At 38.4% G+C, this 20,000-nt stretch overlaps 1 protein-coding gene across 1 annotated transcript in view; it reads left to right on the top strand.

Moving 5' to 3' along the window:
* Positions 1–20,000, top strand: part of LOC139758847 (BMP-binding endothelial regulator protein-like) — a 138,032-nt gene that overhangs the window by 86,710 nt on the left and 31,322 nt on the right. The window contains exons 7-8 of the mRNA XM_071680705.1: positions 6,716–6,820; positions 18,086–18,259. Of these exons, the coding sequence (XP_071536806.1) occupies positions 6,716–6,820; positions 18,086–18,259 (279 nt within the window). The remainder of the gene's footprint in view (positions 1–6,715; positions 6,821–18,085; positions 18,260–20,000) is intronic.

Raw genomic sequence — 20,000 nt, 5'->3', positions numbered from 1 at the left:
TATATGGTGTGGGAGGAAAGTTGTTAGAAGCAGTGAAAAGTTTTTATCGAGGATGTAAGGCATGTGTACGTGTAGGAAGAGAGGAAAGTGATTGGTTCTCAGTGAATGTAGGTTTGCGGCAGGGGTGTGTGATGTCTCCATGGTTGTTTAATTTGTTTATGGATGGGGTTGTTAGGGAGGTAAATGCAAGAGTCCTGGAAAGAGGGGCAAGTATGAAGTCTGTTGGGGATGAGAGAGCTTGGGAAGTGAGTCAGTTGTTGTTCGCTGATGATACAGCGCTGGTGGCTGATTCATGTGAGAAACTGCAGAAGCTGGTGACTGAGTTTGGTAAAGTGTGTGGAAGAAGAAAGTTAAGAGTAAATGTGAATAAGAGCAAGGTTATTAGGTACAGTAGGGTTGAGGGTCAAGTCAATTGGGAGGTGAGTTTGAATGGAGAAAAACTGGAGCAAGTGAAGTGTTTTAGATATCTGGGAGTGGATCTGGAAGCGGATGGAACCATGGAAGCGGAAGTGGATCATAGGGTGGGGGAGGGGGCGAAAATTCTGGGGGCCTTGAAGAATGTGTGGAAGTCGAGAACATTATCTCGGAAAGCAAAAATGGGTATGTTTGAAGGAATAGTGGTTCCAACAATGTTGTATGGTTGCGAGGCGTGGGCTATGGATAGAGTTGTGCGCAGGAGGATGGATGTGCTGGAAATGAGATGTTTGAGGACAATGTGTGGTGTGAGGTGGTTTGATCGAGTGAGTAACGTAAGGGTAAGAGAGATGTGTGGAAATAAAAAGAGCGTGGTTGAGATAGCAGAAGAGGGTGTTTTGAAGTGGTTTGGGCACATGGAGAGGATGAGTGAGGAAAGATTGACCAAGAGGATATATGTGTCGGAGGTGGAGGGAACGAGGAGAAGAGGGAGACCAAATTGGAGGTGGAAAGATGGAGTGAAAAAGATTTTGTGTGATCGGGGCCTGAACATGCAGGAGGGTGAAAGGAGGGCAAGGAATAGAGTGAATTGGATCGATGTGGTATACCGGGGTTGACGTGCTGTCAGTGGATTGAATCAAGGCATGTGAAGCGTCTGGGGTAAACCATGGAAAGCTGTGTAGGTATGTATATTTGCGTGTGTGGACGTTTGTATATACATGTGTATGGGGGGGTTGGGCCATTTCTTTCGTCTGTTTCCTTGCGCTACCTCGCAAACGCGGGAGACAGCGACAAAGTATAATAAAAAAAGAAAAAAAAATTATTATTATCATTATTATTATTATTATTATTATTATTATTATTATTATTATTATTATTATCATTATTATTATTATTATTATTATTATTATTATTATTATTATTATTATTATTATTATTATTATTATATTTATTATTATTATTACTATTATTATCATTATCATTATCATTATCATTATTATTATTATCACTCTCATCATTATCATATTTGTTATTATTATAACTATTTTCATTATCATTATCATCATCATTATTATTATCATTATTATAGTTATTATTATTATCATTATTATTATTGTTATTATTATTATTATTATTATTATTATTATTATTATTATTATTATTATCATTATTATAATTATTTTTTTTTTTTTTTTTTTTTTTATACCTCGTCGCTGTCTCCCGCGTTTGCGAGGTAGCGCAGGGAAACAGACGAAAGAAATGGCCCAACCCCCCCCCCCATACTCATGTACATACACACGTCCACACACGCAAATATACATACCTACACAGCTTTCCATGGTTTACCCCAGACGCTTCACATGCCCTGATTCAATCCACCGACAGCACGTCAACCCCTGTATACCACATCGCTCCAATTCACTCTATTCCTTGCCCTCCTTTCACCCTCCTGCATGTTCAGGCCCCGATCACACAAAATCTTTTTCACTCCATCTTTCCACCTCCAATTTGGTCTCCCCCTTCTCCTCGTTCCCTCCACCTCCGACACATATATCCTCTTGGTCAATCTTTCCTCACTCATTCTCTCCATGTGCCCAAACCACTTCAAAACACCCTCTTCTGCTCTCCCAACCACGCTCTTTTTATTTCCACACATCTCTCTTACCCTTACGTTACTTACTCGATCAAACCACCTCACACCACACATTGTCCTCAAACATCTCATTTCCAGCACATCCATCCTCCTGCGCACATCTCTATCCATAGCCCACGCCTCGCAACCATACAACATTGTTGGAACCACTATTCCTTCAAACATACCCATTTTTGCTTTCCGAGATAATGTTCTCGACTTCCACACATTTTTCAAGGCTCCCAAAATTTTCGCCCCCTCCCCCACCCTATGATCCACTTCCGCTTCCATGGTTCCATCCGCTGACAGATCCACTCCCAGATATCTAAAACACTTCACTTCCTCCAGTTTTTCTCCATTCAAACTCACCTCCCAATTGACTTGACCCTCACCCCCACTGTACCTAATAACCTTGCTCTTATTCACATTTACTCTTAACTTTCTTCTTCCACACACTTTACCAAACTCAGTCACCAGCTTCTGCAGTTTCTCACATGAATCAGCCACCAGCGCTGTATCATCAGCGAACAACAACTGACTCACTTCCCAAGCTCTCTCATCCCCAACAGACTTCATACTTGCCCCTCTTTCCAGGACTCTTGCATTTACCTCCCTAACAACCCCATCCATAAACAAATTAAACAACCATGGAGACATCACACACCCCTGCCGCAAACCTACATTCACTGAGAACCAATCACTTTCCTCTCTTCCTACACGTACACATGCCTTACATTATTATTATTATTATTATTATTATTATCATTATTATTATTATTATTATTATTATTATTATAATTATTATCATTATCATCATTATTATCATTACTATTATTATTATTATTGTTATTATTGTTATTATTATTATCATTATTATTATTATTATTATTATTATTATTATTATTATTATTATTATTATTATCATTATCATTATTATTATTATTATATTACTGTTATAATTATCATTATCATTATCATTATTATTATCATCATCACCATTATTATTATTATATTATTTTTATTATTTTTATTATCATTATTACTATTATTATTATTATCATTATTATCATTATCATTATCACTATTATTGTTATCATTATTATTATTGTTATCATTATTATAACCATTATCATTATTATCATTATTATTATTATTATTATTATTATTATCATTATTATCCCTGGGGATAGGGGATTAAGAATACTTCCCACGTATTCCCTGCGTGTCGTAGAAGGCGACTAAAAGGGGAGGGAGCGGGTGGCTGGAAATCCTCCCCTCTCTTTTTTTTTTAATTTTCCAAAAGAAGCAACAGAGAATTGGGCCAGGTGAGGGTATTCCCTCAAAGGCCCAGTCCTCTGTTCTTAATGCTACCTCGCTAACGCGGGAAATGGCGAATAGTTTAAAAGAAAGAAAGAAAATTATTATTATTATTATTATTATCATTATGGGAACTTCAGTGAAGGGGGCTAATGGGGAGGTGATAACAAGTAGTGGTGATGTGAGAAGGATGTGTTGTAAGTATTTTCAAGATTTGTTGAATGTGTTTGATGATTGATTGGCAGATATAAGGTCTTTAGGTCGAGGTGGTGTGCAAAAAGAGAGGGTTAGGGAAAATGATTTGGTAAACAGAGAAGAGGTATTAAAAGCTTTTCGGAAGATGAAAGCTGGCAAGGCAGCAGGTTTGGATGGTATTTCAGAGGAATTTATTAAACAGGGGGATGACTGTATTGTTGACTGGGTGGTAAGGTTATTTCATGTATGTGTGATTCATGGTGAGGTGCCTGAGGTTTGGCGGAGTGCTTCCATAGTGCCATTGTACAAAGGCAAAGGGGATAAGAGTGAGTGCTCAAATTACAGAGGTATAAGTTTGTTGAGTATTCCTGGTAAATTATATGGGAGGGTATTGATTGAGAGGGTGAAGGCATGTACAGAGCATCAGATTGGGGAAGAGCAGTGTGGTTTCAGAAGTGGTAGAAGATGTGTGAATCAGTTGTTTGCTTTGAAAAATGTATGTGAGAAATACTTAGAAAAGCAAATGGATTTGTATGTAGCATTTATGGATCTGGAGAAGGCATATGATAGAGTTGATAGAGATGCTCTGTGGAAGGTATTAAGAATATATGGTGTGGGAGGCAAGTTGTTAGAAGCAGTGAAAAGTTTTTATCGAGGATGTAAGGCATGTGTACGTGTAGGAAGAGAGGAAAGTGATTGGTTCTCAGTGAATGTAGGTTTGCGGCAGGGGTGTGTGATGTCTCCATTGTTGTTTAATTTGTTTATGGATGGGGTTGTTAGGGAGCTGAATGCAAGAGTGTTGGAAAGAGGGGCAAATATGCAGTCCGTTGTGGAATAGAGAGCTTGGGAAGTGAGTCAGTTGTTGTTCGCTGATGATACAGCGTTGGTGGCTGATTTATGTGAGAAACTGCAGAAGCTGGTGACTGAGTTTGGTAAAGTGTGTGAAAGAAGAAAGTTAAGAGTAAATGTGAATAAGAGCAAGGTTATTAGGTACAGTAGGGTTAAGGGTCAAGTCAATTGGGAGGTAAGTTTGAATGGAGAAAAACTGGAGGAAGCAAAGTGTTTTAGATATCTGGGAGTGGATCTAGCAGCGGATGGACCCATGGAAGCGGAAGTGAGTCATAGGGTGGAAGGGGTCGAAAATTCTGGGAGCCTTGAAGAATGTTTGGAAGTCGAGAACATTATCTCGGAAAGCAAAAATGGGTATGTTTGAAGGAATAGTGGTTCCAACAATATTGTATGGCTGCGAGGCGTGGGCTATGGATAGAGTTGTGCGCAGGATGGTGGATGTGCTGGAAATGAGATGTTTGAGGACAATATGTGGTGTAAGGTGGTTTGATCGAGTAAGTAATGTAAGGGTAAGAGAGATGTGTGGAAATAAAAAGAGAGTGGTTGAGAGAGCAGAAGAGGGTGTTTTGAAATGGTTTGATTAGAATGTGTTTTGAAATGGTTTGGAGAGAATGAGTGAGGAAAGATTGACCAATAGGATATATGTGTCAGAGGTGGAGGGAACGAAAGTGGGAGACCAAATTGGAGGCGGAAAGATGGAGTGAAAAAGATTTTGAGTGATCGGGACCTGAACATGCAGGAGGGTGAAAGGCGTGCAAGGAATAGAGTGAATTGAACGATGTAGTATACCGGGATCGACGTGCTGTCAGTGGATGAAACCAGGGCATGTGAAGCGTCTGGGGTAAACCATGGAAAATTCTGTGGGGCTTGGATGTGGAAAGGGAGGTGTGGTTTCGGTGCATTATTACATGACAGCTAGAGACTGAGTGTGAACGAATGGGGCCTTTGTTGTCTTTTCCTAGCGCTACTTCGGACACATGAGTGGGAGGGGGTTGTTATTCCATGTGTGGCGAGGTGGCGATGGAAATAAATAAAGGCAGACGGTATGAATTATGTACATGTGTATATATGTATATGTCTGTGTGTGTATATATATATGTGTATACATTGAGATGTATAGGTATGTATATTTGCGTGTATGGACGTATATGTATATACATGTGTATGTGGGTGGGTTGGGCAATTCTTTCGTCTGTTTCCTTGCGCTATCTCGCTAACGCGGGAGACAGCGACAAAGCAAAAAATAAATAAATAAATATTATTATTATTATCATTATTATTTCTATTATTATTTTTATCATTATCATTATTATTATTATTATTATTATCATTATTATTATTATTATCATTATTATTATTATTATTATTATTATTATTATTATTATTATTATTATTATTATTATTATTATTATTATTATTATTATTATCATTATTATTATTAGTATTATTATTACTATTATTATTATTATTATTATTATCATTATTATCATTATTATTATCATCATTTTATTATCATTATTTTCATTACCATTATCGTTATCATTATCATCATTATTATCATTATCATTATTATCATTACCATTATTATTATTATTATTATTATTATTATTATTATTATTATTATTATTATTATTATTATTATCATTATTATTATCATTATTAGTATCATTATTATTATTATTATTATTATCATTATTATTACTATCATTATTATTATTATCACTATTATTATTATTATTATTATTATTATTATTATCATTATTATTATTATTATTATTATTATTATTATTATTATAATTATTATTATTATTATTGTTATTATTATTATTATTATTATTATTATTATTATTATTATTATTATTATTATTATTATTATAATTATTATTATTATCATTATTATTATTATTATTATTATTATTATTATTATTATTATTATTATCATTATTATTTTTATTATTATTATAATTATTATTATTATTATTATTATTATTATTATTATTATTATTATTATTATTATTATTATTATTATTATTATCATTATTATTATTATTATTATTATCATTATTATTATCATCATTATTATTATTGTCATTATTATCATTTCTGGGACTGTGTATTCCCTCTGGTCTTATAGTATTATAATTGGTTTAAGTAAAAATAATATAATCTTTTTCCTCTGCTCGCCATGTATTCAGAGATCAATCTTGATTAATGTAATTACTGTTACATTTATAATACATTTTGCTGCTGTATAACACAGACCCAAATGTGAGAGTCTATACACCATTACTGATGACACTATTACAGGTGAATGGCGCCCGTGTTACCTTACCATATTCTATGCCTGAGGAAAACATCTTCATCTGGGACGAAGGAATGGATATAAAGATCATCACTTTTAATGGATTTTATGTAAGTTTATTTTGTAGTTGATTATGAATATTTCTCAATTACTACACACTTGTATTGAAGGGACACAGAATATTGATGATGATATGTATGGTGATAATATTGGTGATGGTATGTATGGTGATAACATTGGTGATGGTATGTATGGTGATAACATTGGTGATTGGTGTGTATTGTGATGATATTGGTGATGGTATGTATGGTGATAACATTGGTGATGGTATGTATGGTGATAACATTGGTGATGGGTGTGTATTGTGATGATATTGGTGATGGTATGTATGGTGAGAACATTGGTGATGGTATGTATGGTGATAACATTGGTGATGGTATGTATGGTGATAACATTGGTGATGGTATGTATGGTGATAACATTGGTGATGGTATGTATAGTGATAACATTGGTGATGGTATGTATGGTGATAACATTGGTGATGGTATGTATGGTGATAACATTGGTGATGGTATGTATGGTGATAACATTGGTGATGGTATGTATGGTGATAACATTGGTGATGGTATGTATGGTGATAACATTGGTGATGGTATGCATGGTGATAATCATATAATTATATTATTTGTAATTAAATCTGTAATGTGAATTCATTGCATATTTTGTAAATGTATATCAAATAAATACACTTCCTTGTTATCTTCATAAGAGATTTATGATATTGTTACATTATCATCCAATACGTGGACGTCTCACAGTCAGGTCAATATGTGGACTGTAACAGTCAGGTCAATATGTGGACTGTAACAGTCAGGTCAATACGTGGACGTGTCACAGTCAGGTTAATATGTGGACTGTAACAGTCAGGTCAATACGTGGACGTGTCACAGTCAGGTGAATATGTGGACTGTAACAGTCACGTCAATACGTGGACGTGTCACAGTCAGGTCAATATGTGGAAGTGTCACAGTAAGGTCAATACGTGGACGTGTAACAGTCAGGACAATACGTGGATGTGTCACAGTCAGGTCAATACGTGGAGGTGTCACAATCAGGTCAATACGTGGACGTGTGGCAGTCAGGTCAATACGTGGAGGTGTAACAGTCAGGTCAATACGTGGAGGTGCAACAGTCAGGTCAGATATTCACATTTTCCCTGAGCTTCACCAGTAGTTGTGTACAAGTGACATAAACACAACAACAGTACACAACAGAAAACGGTCGATTTACGGGAGATCATTGTGTCAAGTTGGGATGTGTTACTGTGGATCAAGTTGGGATGTGTTACTGTGGATCAAGTTGGGATGTGTTACTGTGGATCAAGTTGGGATGTGTTACTGTGGGTCAAGTTGGGATGTGTTACTGTGGATCAAGTTGGGATGTGTTACTGTGGGTCAAGTTGGGATGTGTTACTGTGGGCCAAGTTGGGATGTGTTACTGTGGGTCAAGTTGGGATGTGTTACTGTGGGTCAAGTTGGGATGTGTTACTGTGGGCCAAGTTGGGATGTGTTACTGTGGGCCAAGTTGGGATGTGTTACTGAGGGTCAAGTTGGGATGTGTTACTGAGGGTCAAGTTGGGATGTGTTACTGTGGGTCAAGTTGGGATGTGTTACTGTGGGTCAAGTTGGGATGTGTTACTGTGGGTCAAGTTGGCATGTGTTACTGTGGGTCAAGTTGGGATGCGTTACTGAGGGTCAAGTTGGGATGTGTTACTGTGGGTCAAGTTGGGATGTGTTACTGTGGGTCAAGTTGGGATGTGTTACTGTGGGTCACGGTAACAAGCCACTCTACCTTCGTACTGCATTATCACCTTAGTGAACATCTACAACACCACAACGTTATGAACGCCGTCTCATTATATTACTGAAGGAAACATACACATTAACGAGAGGCAACACCTGCACATAGAGATTAACGAGAGGCAACACCTGCACATAGAGGTTAACGAGAGGCATCACCTGCACATAGAGGTTAACGAGAGGCAACACCTACATATAGAGGTTAACGAGAGGCATCACCTGCACATGGAGGTTAACGAAAGGCAACACCTACATATAGAGGTTAATGAAAGGCGACACCTTCACATAGAGGTTAACGAGAGGCAACACCTACACAAAGAGGTTAACGAGAGGCAACACCTGCACATAGAGGTTAGCGAAAAGCGACACCTACACATAGAGGTTAACGAGGGGCAACATCTTCACATAGAGGTTAACGAGAGGCGACACCTGCACATAGATATTAATGAGAGACGACACCTACACATAGAAGTTAACGAGAGGCAACACCTGAACATAGAGATTAACGAGAGGCGACAGATACACAGAGGTTAACGAGAGGCGACACCTACACAGGGAGGTTGAGGAGAGGCGCCACATGCACCTAGAGGTTAACGAGAGGCAACGCCTACACAAAGATTAACGAGAGGCAGCATCTACACATAGAAGTTAACGAGAGGCAACACCTGCACATCAGACGTCATCTGACATATACAAGTGTAAGGAGATGATAGCAGTTAGCAGGAGAGTCGTCCACACGTGCATGGGTGAATTACAGTCGCACGTGCATGGGTGAATTACAGTCGCACGTGCATGGGTGAATTACAGTCGCACGTGCATGGGTGTATTACAGTCGCACGTGCATGGGTGAATTACAGTCGCACGTGCATGGATGAATTATAGACGCACGTGCATGGGTGAATTACTATCACACGTGCATGAGTGAATTACAGTCGCACGTGCATGGGTGAATTGCAGTCGCACGTGCATGGGTGAATTACAGTCGCACGTGCATGGGTGAATTACAGTCGCACGTGCATGGATGAATTATAGACGCCAGTGCATGGGTGAATTAGTCACACGTGCATAGGTGAATTATAGACGCACGTGCATGGGTGAATTACAGTCGCACATGCATGGGTGAATTACAGTCACACGTGCATGGGTGAATTATAGACGCACGTGCATGGGTGAATTACAGTCACACGTGCATGGGTGAATTATAGACGCACGTGATGGTGAATTACAGTCACACGTGCATGGGTGAATTATAGACGCACGTGCATGGGTGAATTACAGTCACACGTGCATGGGTGAATTATAGACGCACGTGCATGGGTGAATTACAGTCGCACATGCATGGGTGAATTACAGTCACACATGTATGGGTGAATTATAGACGCACGTGCATGGGAGAATTATAGACGTACGTGCATGGGTGAATTACAGACACACGTGCATGGGTGAATTACAGTCACACGTGCATGGGTGAATTACAGTCGCACGTGCATGGGTGAATTACAGATGCACGTGATGGTAAATTACAGTCTCACGTGCATGAGTGAATTACAGTCGCACGTGCATGAGTGAATTACAGTCGCACGTGCATGGGTAAATTACAGTCGCACGTGCATGGGTGAATTGCAGTCGCACGTTCATGGGTGAATTACAGTCGCACGTGCATGGATGAATTATAGACGCACGTGCATGGGTGAATTACAGTCTCATGTGCATGAGTGAATTACAGTCGCACGTGCATGGATGAATTATAGACGCACGTGCATGGGTGAATTACAGTCGCCCGTGCATGGGTGAATTAAAGTCGCACGTGCATGGGTGAATTACAGATGCACGTGATGGTAAATTACAGTCTCACGTGCATGCGTGAATTACAGTCGCACGTGCATGAGTGAATTACAGTCGCACGTGCATGGGTGAATTACAGTCGCACGTGCATGGGTGAATTGCAGTCGCACGTGCATGGGCGAATTACATTCGCACGTGTATGAGTGAATTACAGTCGCACGTGCATGAGTGAATTACAGTCGCACGTGCATGGGTGAATTACAGTCGCACGTGCATGAGTGAATTACAGTCGCACGTGCATGGGTGAATTACAGTCGCACGTGCATGAGTGAATTACAGTCGCACGTGCATGGTTGAATTACAGTCGCACGTGCATGGGCGAATGACAGTCGCACGTGTATGGGTGAATTACAGACGCACGTGATGGTGAATTACAGTCGCACGTGCATGGGTGAACTGAAAATGAGTGGAAGTATCAGAAATATGGGAATTCATTTAAGACCACAATTGTTACATCAACTCACAAAGTAAGGTGGAATGATACAATGGCTCAAAAATGTTTCTTTATGAGTGATACTTACTTCAGTTGTAGTCATCTTCATGATTAATATTAATAGAATTCCTGGAAATAGTTAAAGGTTAAATTAATCTTCAATCTTTGACCGAAACACACTCAAAATATTTTATTAATAAGAAATGTACATAATTCTCTGATCATCAAGATATATTAGTCTGAACTACGAAGGTAAACACTGGCGTGAAACTGTATTATATGTAGTATATGTATTATATCTACATATGTATAAACCTGAGTATATGCATTATATCTACATGTGTATACATCTTGAGCATATGTATTATATCTACATGTGTATGCATCTTGAGTATATGTATTATATCTACATGTGTATACATCTTGAGTATATGTATTATATCTACATGTGTATACATCTTGAGTATATGTATTATATCTACATGTGTATACTTCTTGAGTATATGTATTATATCTACATGTGTATACATCTTGAGTATATGTATTATATCTACAAGTGTATACATCTTGAGTATATGTATCATATCTACATGTGTATACATCTTGAGTATATGTATTATATCTACATGTGTATACATCTTGAGTATGTGTATTATATCTACATGTGTATACATCTTGAGTATATGTATTATATCTACATGTGCATACATCTTGAGTATATGTATTATATCTACATGTGTATACATCTTGAGTATATGTATTATATCTACATGTGTATACATCTTGAGTATATGTAGTCAGACTCATTAAGGTCAGGTGGAGGATATTGAAGTTTCTGACTACAGTAAAGACAATAACAATCTTGAATGATACGAAAAGAAAGAAAAGTAATCCTTTACCCTCGGTACAAGACAAGTGGTCAACCTAACTTCACTTACAAATATACTGTAGTTCCAGATATATTGTTGTTAATATATTGTAGTCCCAGATATATTGTTGTAAATATATTGTAGTCCCAGATATATTGTTGTAAATATATTGTAGTTCCAGATATATTATTGTAAATATATTGTAGTTCCAGACATATTGTTGTAAATATATTGTAGTTCCAGATATATTGTTGTTAATATATTGTAGTTCCAGATATATTGTTCTAAATATATTGTAGTTCCAGATATATTGTTGTAAATATATTGTAGTTCCAGACATATTGTTGTAAAAATATTGTAGTTCCAGACGTAATGATGTAAATATATTATAGTTCCAGATATATTGTTGTAAATATATTGTAGTTCCAGATATATTGTTGTAAATATATTGTAGTTCCAGACATATTGTTGTAAATATATTGTAGTTCCAGACATATTGTTGTAAATATATTGTAGTTCCAGATATATTGTTGTAAATATATTGTAGTTCCAGATATATTGTTGTAAATATATTGTAGTTCCAGATATATTGTTGTAAATATATTGTAGTTCCAGACATATTGTTGTAAATATATTGTAGTTCCAGATATATTGTTGTAAATATATTGTAGTTCCAGATATATTGTTGTAAATATATTGTAGTTCCAGATATATTGTTGTAAATATATTGTAGTTCCAGATATATTGTTGTAAATATATTGTAGTTCCAGATATATTGTTGTAAATATATTGTAGTTCCAGATATATTGTTGTAAATATATTGTAGTTCCAGATATATTGTTGTAAATATATTGTAGTTCCAGATATATTGTTGTAAATATATTGTAGTTCCAGATATATTGTTGTAAATATATTGTAGTTCCAGACATATTGTTGTAAATATATTGTAGTTCCAGATATATTGTTGTAAATATATTGTAGTTCCAGATATATTGTTGTAAATATATTGTAGTTCCAGATATATTGTTGTAAATATATTGTAGTTCCAGATATATTGTTGTAAATATATTGTAGTTCCAGATATATTGTTGTAAATATATTGTAGTTCCAGATATATTGTTGTAAATATATTGTAGTTCCAGATATATTGTTGTAAATATATTGTAGTTCCAGATATATTGTTGTAAATATATTGTAGTTCCAGATATATTGTTGTAAATATATTGTAGTTCCAGATATATTGTTGTAAATATATTGTAGTTCCAGATATATTGTTGTAAATATATTGTAGTTCCAGATATATTGTTGTAAATATATTGTAGTTCCAGATATATTGTTGTAAATATATTGTAGTTCCAGATATATTGTTGTAAATATATTGTAGTTCCAGATATATTGTTGTAAATATATTGTAGTTCCAGATATATTGTTGTAAATATATTGTAGTTCCAGATATATTGTTGTAAATATATTGTAGTTCCAGATATATTGTTGTAAATATATTGTAGTTCCAGACATATTGTTGAAATATATGAGTTCAGATATATTGTGTAAATATATTGTAGTTCCAGATAATGTTGTAAATATATGTAGTTCCAGATATATTGTTGTAAATATATTGTAGTTCCAGACATATTGTTGTAAAATATATTGTAGTTCAGCATATATTGTTGTAAATATATTGTAGTTCCAGAATATTGTTGTAATATATATTGTAGTTCCAGATATATTGTTGTAAAGTTATTGTAGTTTCCAGACATATGATTTGTTGTACAATGAATTGTGTTCCATGTACTATTTGTCATGTATAATTATTGCTTACCATGATCATGTGATTCCATTCTCTGTTATATGATCATGTAGTCATTCCTGATCATGATCATGTTGTCTATATTTCCTGTTCACATGATCATTTTTGTACTCATTTAGTCCACTGCTTATACATATCATGTGTGTCTCATCTCTCCTGCTTCATCATGATCATATTGTCTCATTCTGCTCCTGCTTCATCATGATCATGTGTGTCTCATTCTCTCCTGCTTCATCATGATCATGTGTGTCTCATTCTCTCCTGCTTCATCATGATCATGTGTGTCTCATTCTCTCCTGCTTCATCATGATCATGTGTGTCTCATTCTCTCCTGCTTCATCATGATCATGTGTGTCTCATTCTGCCCTGCTTCATCATGATCATGTGTGTCTCATTCTCTCCTGCTTCATCATGATCATGTGTGTCTCATTCTCTCCTGCTTCATCATGATCATGTGTGTCTCATTCTCTCCTGCTTCATCATGATCATGTGTGTCTCATTCTCTCCTGCTTCATCATGATCATGTGTGTCTCATTCTGTGCTGCTTCATCATGATCATGTGTGTCTCATTCTCTCCTGCTTCATCATGATCATGTGTGTCTCATTCTCTCCTGCTTCATCATGATCATGTGTGTCTCATTCTCTCCTGCTTCATCATGATCATGTGTGTCTCATTCTCTCCTGCTTCATCATGATCATGTGTGTCTCATTCTCTCCTGCTTCATCATGATCATGTGTGTCATCATTCGTTTCCACTCTGTCATCATGATCATGTGTGTCTATTCTTCCTGCTTCACATGATCATTGTGTCTCATTCTGTACTGTTCATCATGATATAGTGTCTCTCTGTCATCATGATCATGTTGTCATCTCTCCTGCTTCATCATGATCATGTGTGTCATTCTCTCCGCTTCAACATGATCATGTGTGTCTCATTCTCTCTGCTTCATCATGATCATGTGTGTCCATTTCTCATATTGTTATATGTGTCCAGATCATATGTGTTATTTTGTTTCAATATATTGTGTCATTTCTCGTAACATGATAGTGTGTTCATGTGTCACATATAATCTATTTGGCTTACATGTAAGGACCATTTGGGTTCTCATGTATTTGTTACTCTCCTGGTTACATGATAGGGTATGCCTGCTTACATGACATGTGTGTCTCATTCTCTCTGCTTCAACATGATCATGGTGTCCATTCTCCCTGCTTCTTTGCTGCTTCATCATGATCATGTGTGTCTCATTCTGCTCCTGCTTCATCATGATCATGTGTGTCTCATTCTCTCCTGCTTCATCATGATCATGTGTGTCTCATTCTCTCCTGCTTCATCATGATCATGTTTTTTTTTTTTTTTTTTTTTTTTTTTTTTTTTTTTTTTTTTTTTTTTTTTTTTTTTTTTTTTTTTTTTTTTTTTTTTTTTTTTTTTTTTTTTTTTTTTTTTTTTTTTTTTTTTTTTTTTTTTTTTTTTTTTTTTTTTTTTTTTTTTTTTTTTTTTTTTTTTTTTTTTTTTTTTTTTTTTTTTTTTTTTTTTTTTTTTTTTTTTTTTTTTTTTTTTTTTTTTTTTTTTTTTTTTTTTTTTTTTTTTTTTTTTTTTTTTTTTTTTTTTTTTTTGCTTCATCATGATCATGTGTGTCTCATTCTCTCCTGCTTCATCATGATCATGTGTGTCTCATTCTCTCCTGCTTCATCATGATCATGTGTGTCTCATTCTCTCCTGCTTCATCATGATCATGTGTGTCTCATTCTGTGCTGCTTCATCATGATCATGTGTGTCTCATTCTCTCCTGCTTCATCATGATCATGTGTGTCTCATTCTGCCCTGCTTCATCATGATCATGTGTGTCTCATTCTCTCCTGCTTCATCATGATCATGTGTGTCTCATTCTCTCCTGCTTCATCATGATCATGTGTGTCTCATTCTCTCCTGCTTCATCATGATCATGTGTGTCTCATTCTCTCCTGCTTCATCATGATCATGTGTGTCTCATTCTCTCCTGCTTCATCATGATCATGTGTGTCTCATTCTCTCCTGCTTCAACATGATCATGTGTGTCTCATTCTGCCCTGCTTCATCATGATCATGTGTGTCTCATTCTGCCCTGCTTCATCATGATCATGTGTGTCTCATTCTGCCCTGCTTCATCATGATCATGTGTGTCTCATTCTGCCCTGCTTCATCATGATCATGTGTGTCTCATTCTCTCCTGCTTCATCATGATCATGTGTGTCTCATTCTCTCCTGCTTCATCATGATCATGTGTGTCTCATTCTGCCCTGCTTCATCATGATCATGTGTGTCTCATTCTCTCCTGCTTCATCATGATCATGTGTGTCTCATTCTGCCCTGCTTCATCATGATCATGTGTGTCTCATTCTGCCCTGCTTCATCATGATCATGTGTGTCTCATTCTCTCCTGCTTCATCATGATCATGTGTGTCTCATTCTGCCCTGCTTCATCATGATCATATGTGTCTCATTCTGCCCTGCTTCATCATGATCATGTGTGTCTCATTCTGCCCTGCTTCATCATGATCATGTGTGTCTCATTCTGCCCTGCTTCATCATGATCATGTGTGTCTCATTCTGCCCTGCTTCATCATGATCATGTGTGTCTCATTCTCTCCTGCTTCATCATGATCATGTGTGTCTCATTCTCTACTGCTTCATCATGATCATGTGTGTCTCATTCTCTCCTGCTTCATCATGATCATGTGTGTCTCATTCTGCCCTGCTTCATCATGATCATGTGTGTCTCATTCTCTCCTGCTTCACCATGATCATGTGTGTCTCATTCTGCCCTGCTTCATCAAGATCATGTGTGTCTCATTCTGCCCTGCTTCATCATGATCATGTGTGTCTCATTCTCTCCTTCGTCATCATGATCATGTGTGTCTCATTCTGCCCTGCTTGATCATGATCATGTGTGTCTCATTCTCTCCTGCTTCATCATGATCATGTATGTACACTGACGGTACTGACGGTCCTGACGGTACACTGACGGTACTGACGGTAAACTGACGGTACACTTACAGTATCGACGGTACTGACCGATACCGACGGTACTCTGCCGGTACTGACGGTACTGACGGTACACTGACGGTACACTGACTGTACTAACGGCACACTGAGGGTACACACACGGTACATTGACGGTACTGACCGGTACTGACGGTACACTGACGGTAATGACGGTACACTGACGGTACACTGACGGTACTTTCGGTACACTGACGGTACACTGACGGTACTTCCGGTACACTGACGGTACACTGACGGTATTCACGGTAACCTGCGGTACACTGACGGTACTGACGGTACTGACGATACACTGACGGTACACTGACGATACACTGACGGTATATTGACGGTAATGACCGGTACTGACGGCATATTGACGGTACTGACGGTACTGGCGGTACACTGCGGTACACTGACGGTACTGACGGTACACTGACGGTACATTGACGGTAGTGACGGTACACTGACGGTACTGACGGTACACTGACGGTACTGACGGTAAACCGACGGTAAACTGACGGTACACTGACGGTACTGACCGATACTGACGATACACTGACAGTACTGACGATACACTGACGGTACACTGACGCTGATGGCCGTACACTGACGGTACACTGACGGTACTGACGGTAACCTGACGGTACATTGACGGTACTGGCGGTACTGACGGTACATTGACGGTACTGACGGTACACTGACGGTACACTGACGGTACTGACGGTACTGACGGTACATTGACGGTACTGACGGTACACTGACGGTACAATGACGGTACTGGCGGTACAATGACGGTACACTGAAGGTACTGACGGTACTGACGGTACATTGACGGTACTGACTGTAAACTGACGATAAACTGACGGTACACTGACGGTACTGACCGGTACTGACGGTACACTGACGGTACTGACGGTACACTGACGGTACACTGACGTTCTGGCGGTGCACTGACTGTACGTTGACGGTACTGACGGTACTGACGGTACACTGACGGTACACTGAAGGTACTGACCGGTACTGATGGTACACTGACGGCAATGACGGCACACTGACGGTACAATGACGGTACACTGACGGTATTAACGGTAATCGTACGGTACATTGACGGTACTGACGGTATTGACCGTACACTGACGGTACACAGACTATACACTGACGATACACTAACGGTACTGACCGGTGCTGACGGTACTCTGACGGTACTGACGGTACACTGACGGTACACTGACGGTACTGACGGTATACTGATGGTACACTGACGGTACATTGACGGTACTGACCGGTACTGACGGTACACTGACGGTACTGACGGTGAACTGACGGTACTGACGCTACACTGACGGTACACTGACGGTACTGACGGTACACTGACGGTACAAACGGTACTGACGGTACACTGGTGGTTCACTGACGGCACTGACGGTACACTGACGGTACACACGGTACTGACGGTACAGTGGCGGTTCACTGACGGTACTGACGGTACACTGACGATACACTGACGGTACTGACGGTACATATGTTTGTTCAGGTTCGGTACACCAAGCACGCAGTCATGCCGGGAATGTACGTGTATGCGCCATCAGCTGAAATGAACCAGACTTGGAGTGGCCTCTGTGGACTGTACAATGGAGTGAGGGAGGATGATCCACATGATAGTGACGGAGTCTTGACCGATGTGGCCAACTTTGCGACGTCTTGGAACGTAAGAATTACTACATCTCCCACCTCCCCCCCCCCTCCCTCTCCCTCCCTATCCCACAACCCCCACACCAGGAGAAGGTCTGAGCACAAAACCTCTTGGCCATCAAATCCATCACACATTTGTCTTCGCCAGCATCTGCCACACATCTAAACTAAGGCATTTTTCTTCTTCACTCTCCTATAATTAGAAAGATATGATAGTACTAAGTCATCTATCTTTCCATGATTACATGCACGACCATGGGTCAGAACGCTCATCTATCTTTTTCAGTTTCTAAAAGGGAAAACAGAAGAAGGAGTCACGCAGGGAGTGCTCATCCTCCTCGAAGGCTCAGATTGGTGTGTCTAAATGTGTGTGGCTGTAACCAAGATGAGAAAAAAAGAAGAGATAAGTAGTATGTTTGGAGAAAGGAACCTGGATATTTTGGTTCTGAGTGAAACGAAGCTCAAGGGTAAAGGGGAAGATTGGTTTGGCAATAATTTGGGAGTAAAGTCAGGAGTTGGTGAGAGGACAAGAGCAAAGGAAGGAGTTGCACTACTAAAACAGGAGTTGTGGGAGTATGTGATAGAGTGTAAGAAAGTATCGTCTAGATTGATATGGGTACAACTGAAAGTGGATGGAGAGAGATGGGTGATTATTGGTGCATATGCACCTGGGCATGAGAAGAAAGATCATGAGAGGCAAATGTTTTGGGAGCAGCTGAGTACGTGTGTTAGCAGTTTTCATGCACGAGAACGGGCTATAGTGATGGGTGATTTGAAGGCAAAGGTGAGTAATGTGGCAGCTGAGGGAATAATTGCTGTGCATGGGGTCTTCAGTGTTGTAAATGGAAATGGTGAAGAGCTTGTAGATTTGTGTACTGAAAAAGGACTGGTGACTGGGAATATCTGGTTTAAAAAGAGAGATATACATAAGTATATGTATGTAAGTAAGAGAGATGGCCAGAGAGCGTTATTGGATTACGTGTTAATTCATAGTTGCGTGAAAGAGGGACCTTTGGATGTTAATGTGCTGAGAGGTGCAACTGGAGTGATGTCTTGTAGAGGCGAAGGTGAAGATTTGTAGAAGTTTTCAGAAAAGAGGAGAGAATGTTGGAATGAAGAGAGTGGTGAGAGTAAGTGAGCTTGGGAAGGAGACTTGTGTGAGGAAGTACCAGGAGAGACTGAGTGCATAATGGAAAAAGGTGAGAGCACGTAAGAGGAGTGGGGAGGAATGGGATGTATTTAGGGAAGCAGTGATGGCTTGCGCAAAAGATGCTTGTAACATGAGAAGCATGGGAGGTGGTCGGATTAGAAAGGATAGTGAGTGGAGGGATGAAGAAGTAAGATTGTTAGTGAAAGAGAGGAGAGAGGCATTTGGACGATTTTTGCAGTAAAATAGGGCAAATGACTTGGAGATGTATAAAAGAAAGAGGCAAAAGGTCAAGAGAAAGCTGCGAGAGGTGAAAAAAGGACAAATGAGAGTTGGGGTGAGAGAGTACCATTAAATTTAAGGGAGAAAAAAAAGATGTTTGGAAGGAGGTAAATAAAGTGCATAAGACAAAAGAACAAACAGGAACATCAGTGAAGGGGGCTAATGGGGAAGTGATAACAAGTAGTAGTGAAGTGAGAGGGAGAGTGGCAGATATAGGGTGTTTTGTTCGAGGTGGTCTGCGAAGTGAGAGGGTTAGGGTGAATGATTTGGTAAACAGAGAAGAGGTAGTGAAAGCTTTGTGGAAGATGAAATCCGGCAAGGCTGCGGG

Source organism: Panulirus ornatus, chromosome 31 (genome assembly GCF_036320965.1).
Source record: "Panulirus ornatus isolate Po-2019 chromosome 31, ASM3632096v1, whole genome shotgun sequence".
Lineage (NCBI taxonomy): Eukaryota > Metazoa > Arthropoda > Malacostraca > Decapoda > Palinuridae > Panulirus > Panulirus ornatus.
Note: the sequence above shows the minus strand (reverse complement) of the source record. Positions and strands in the feature narration are given on the sequence as shown.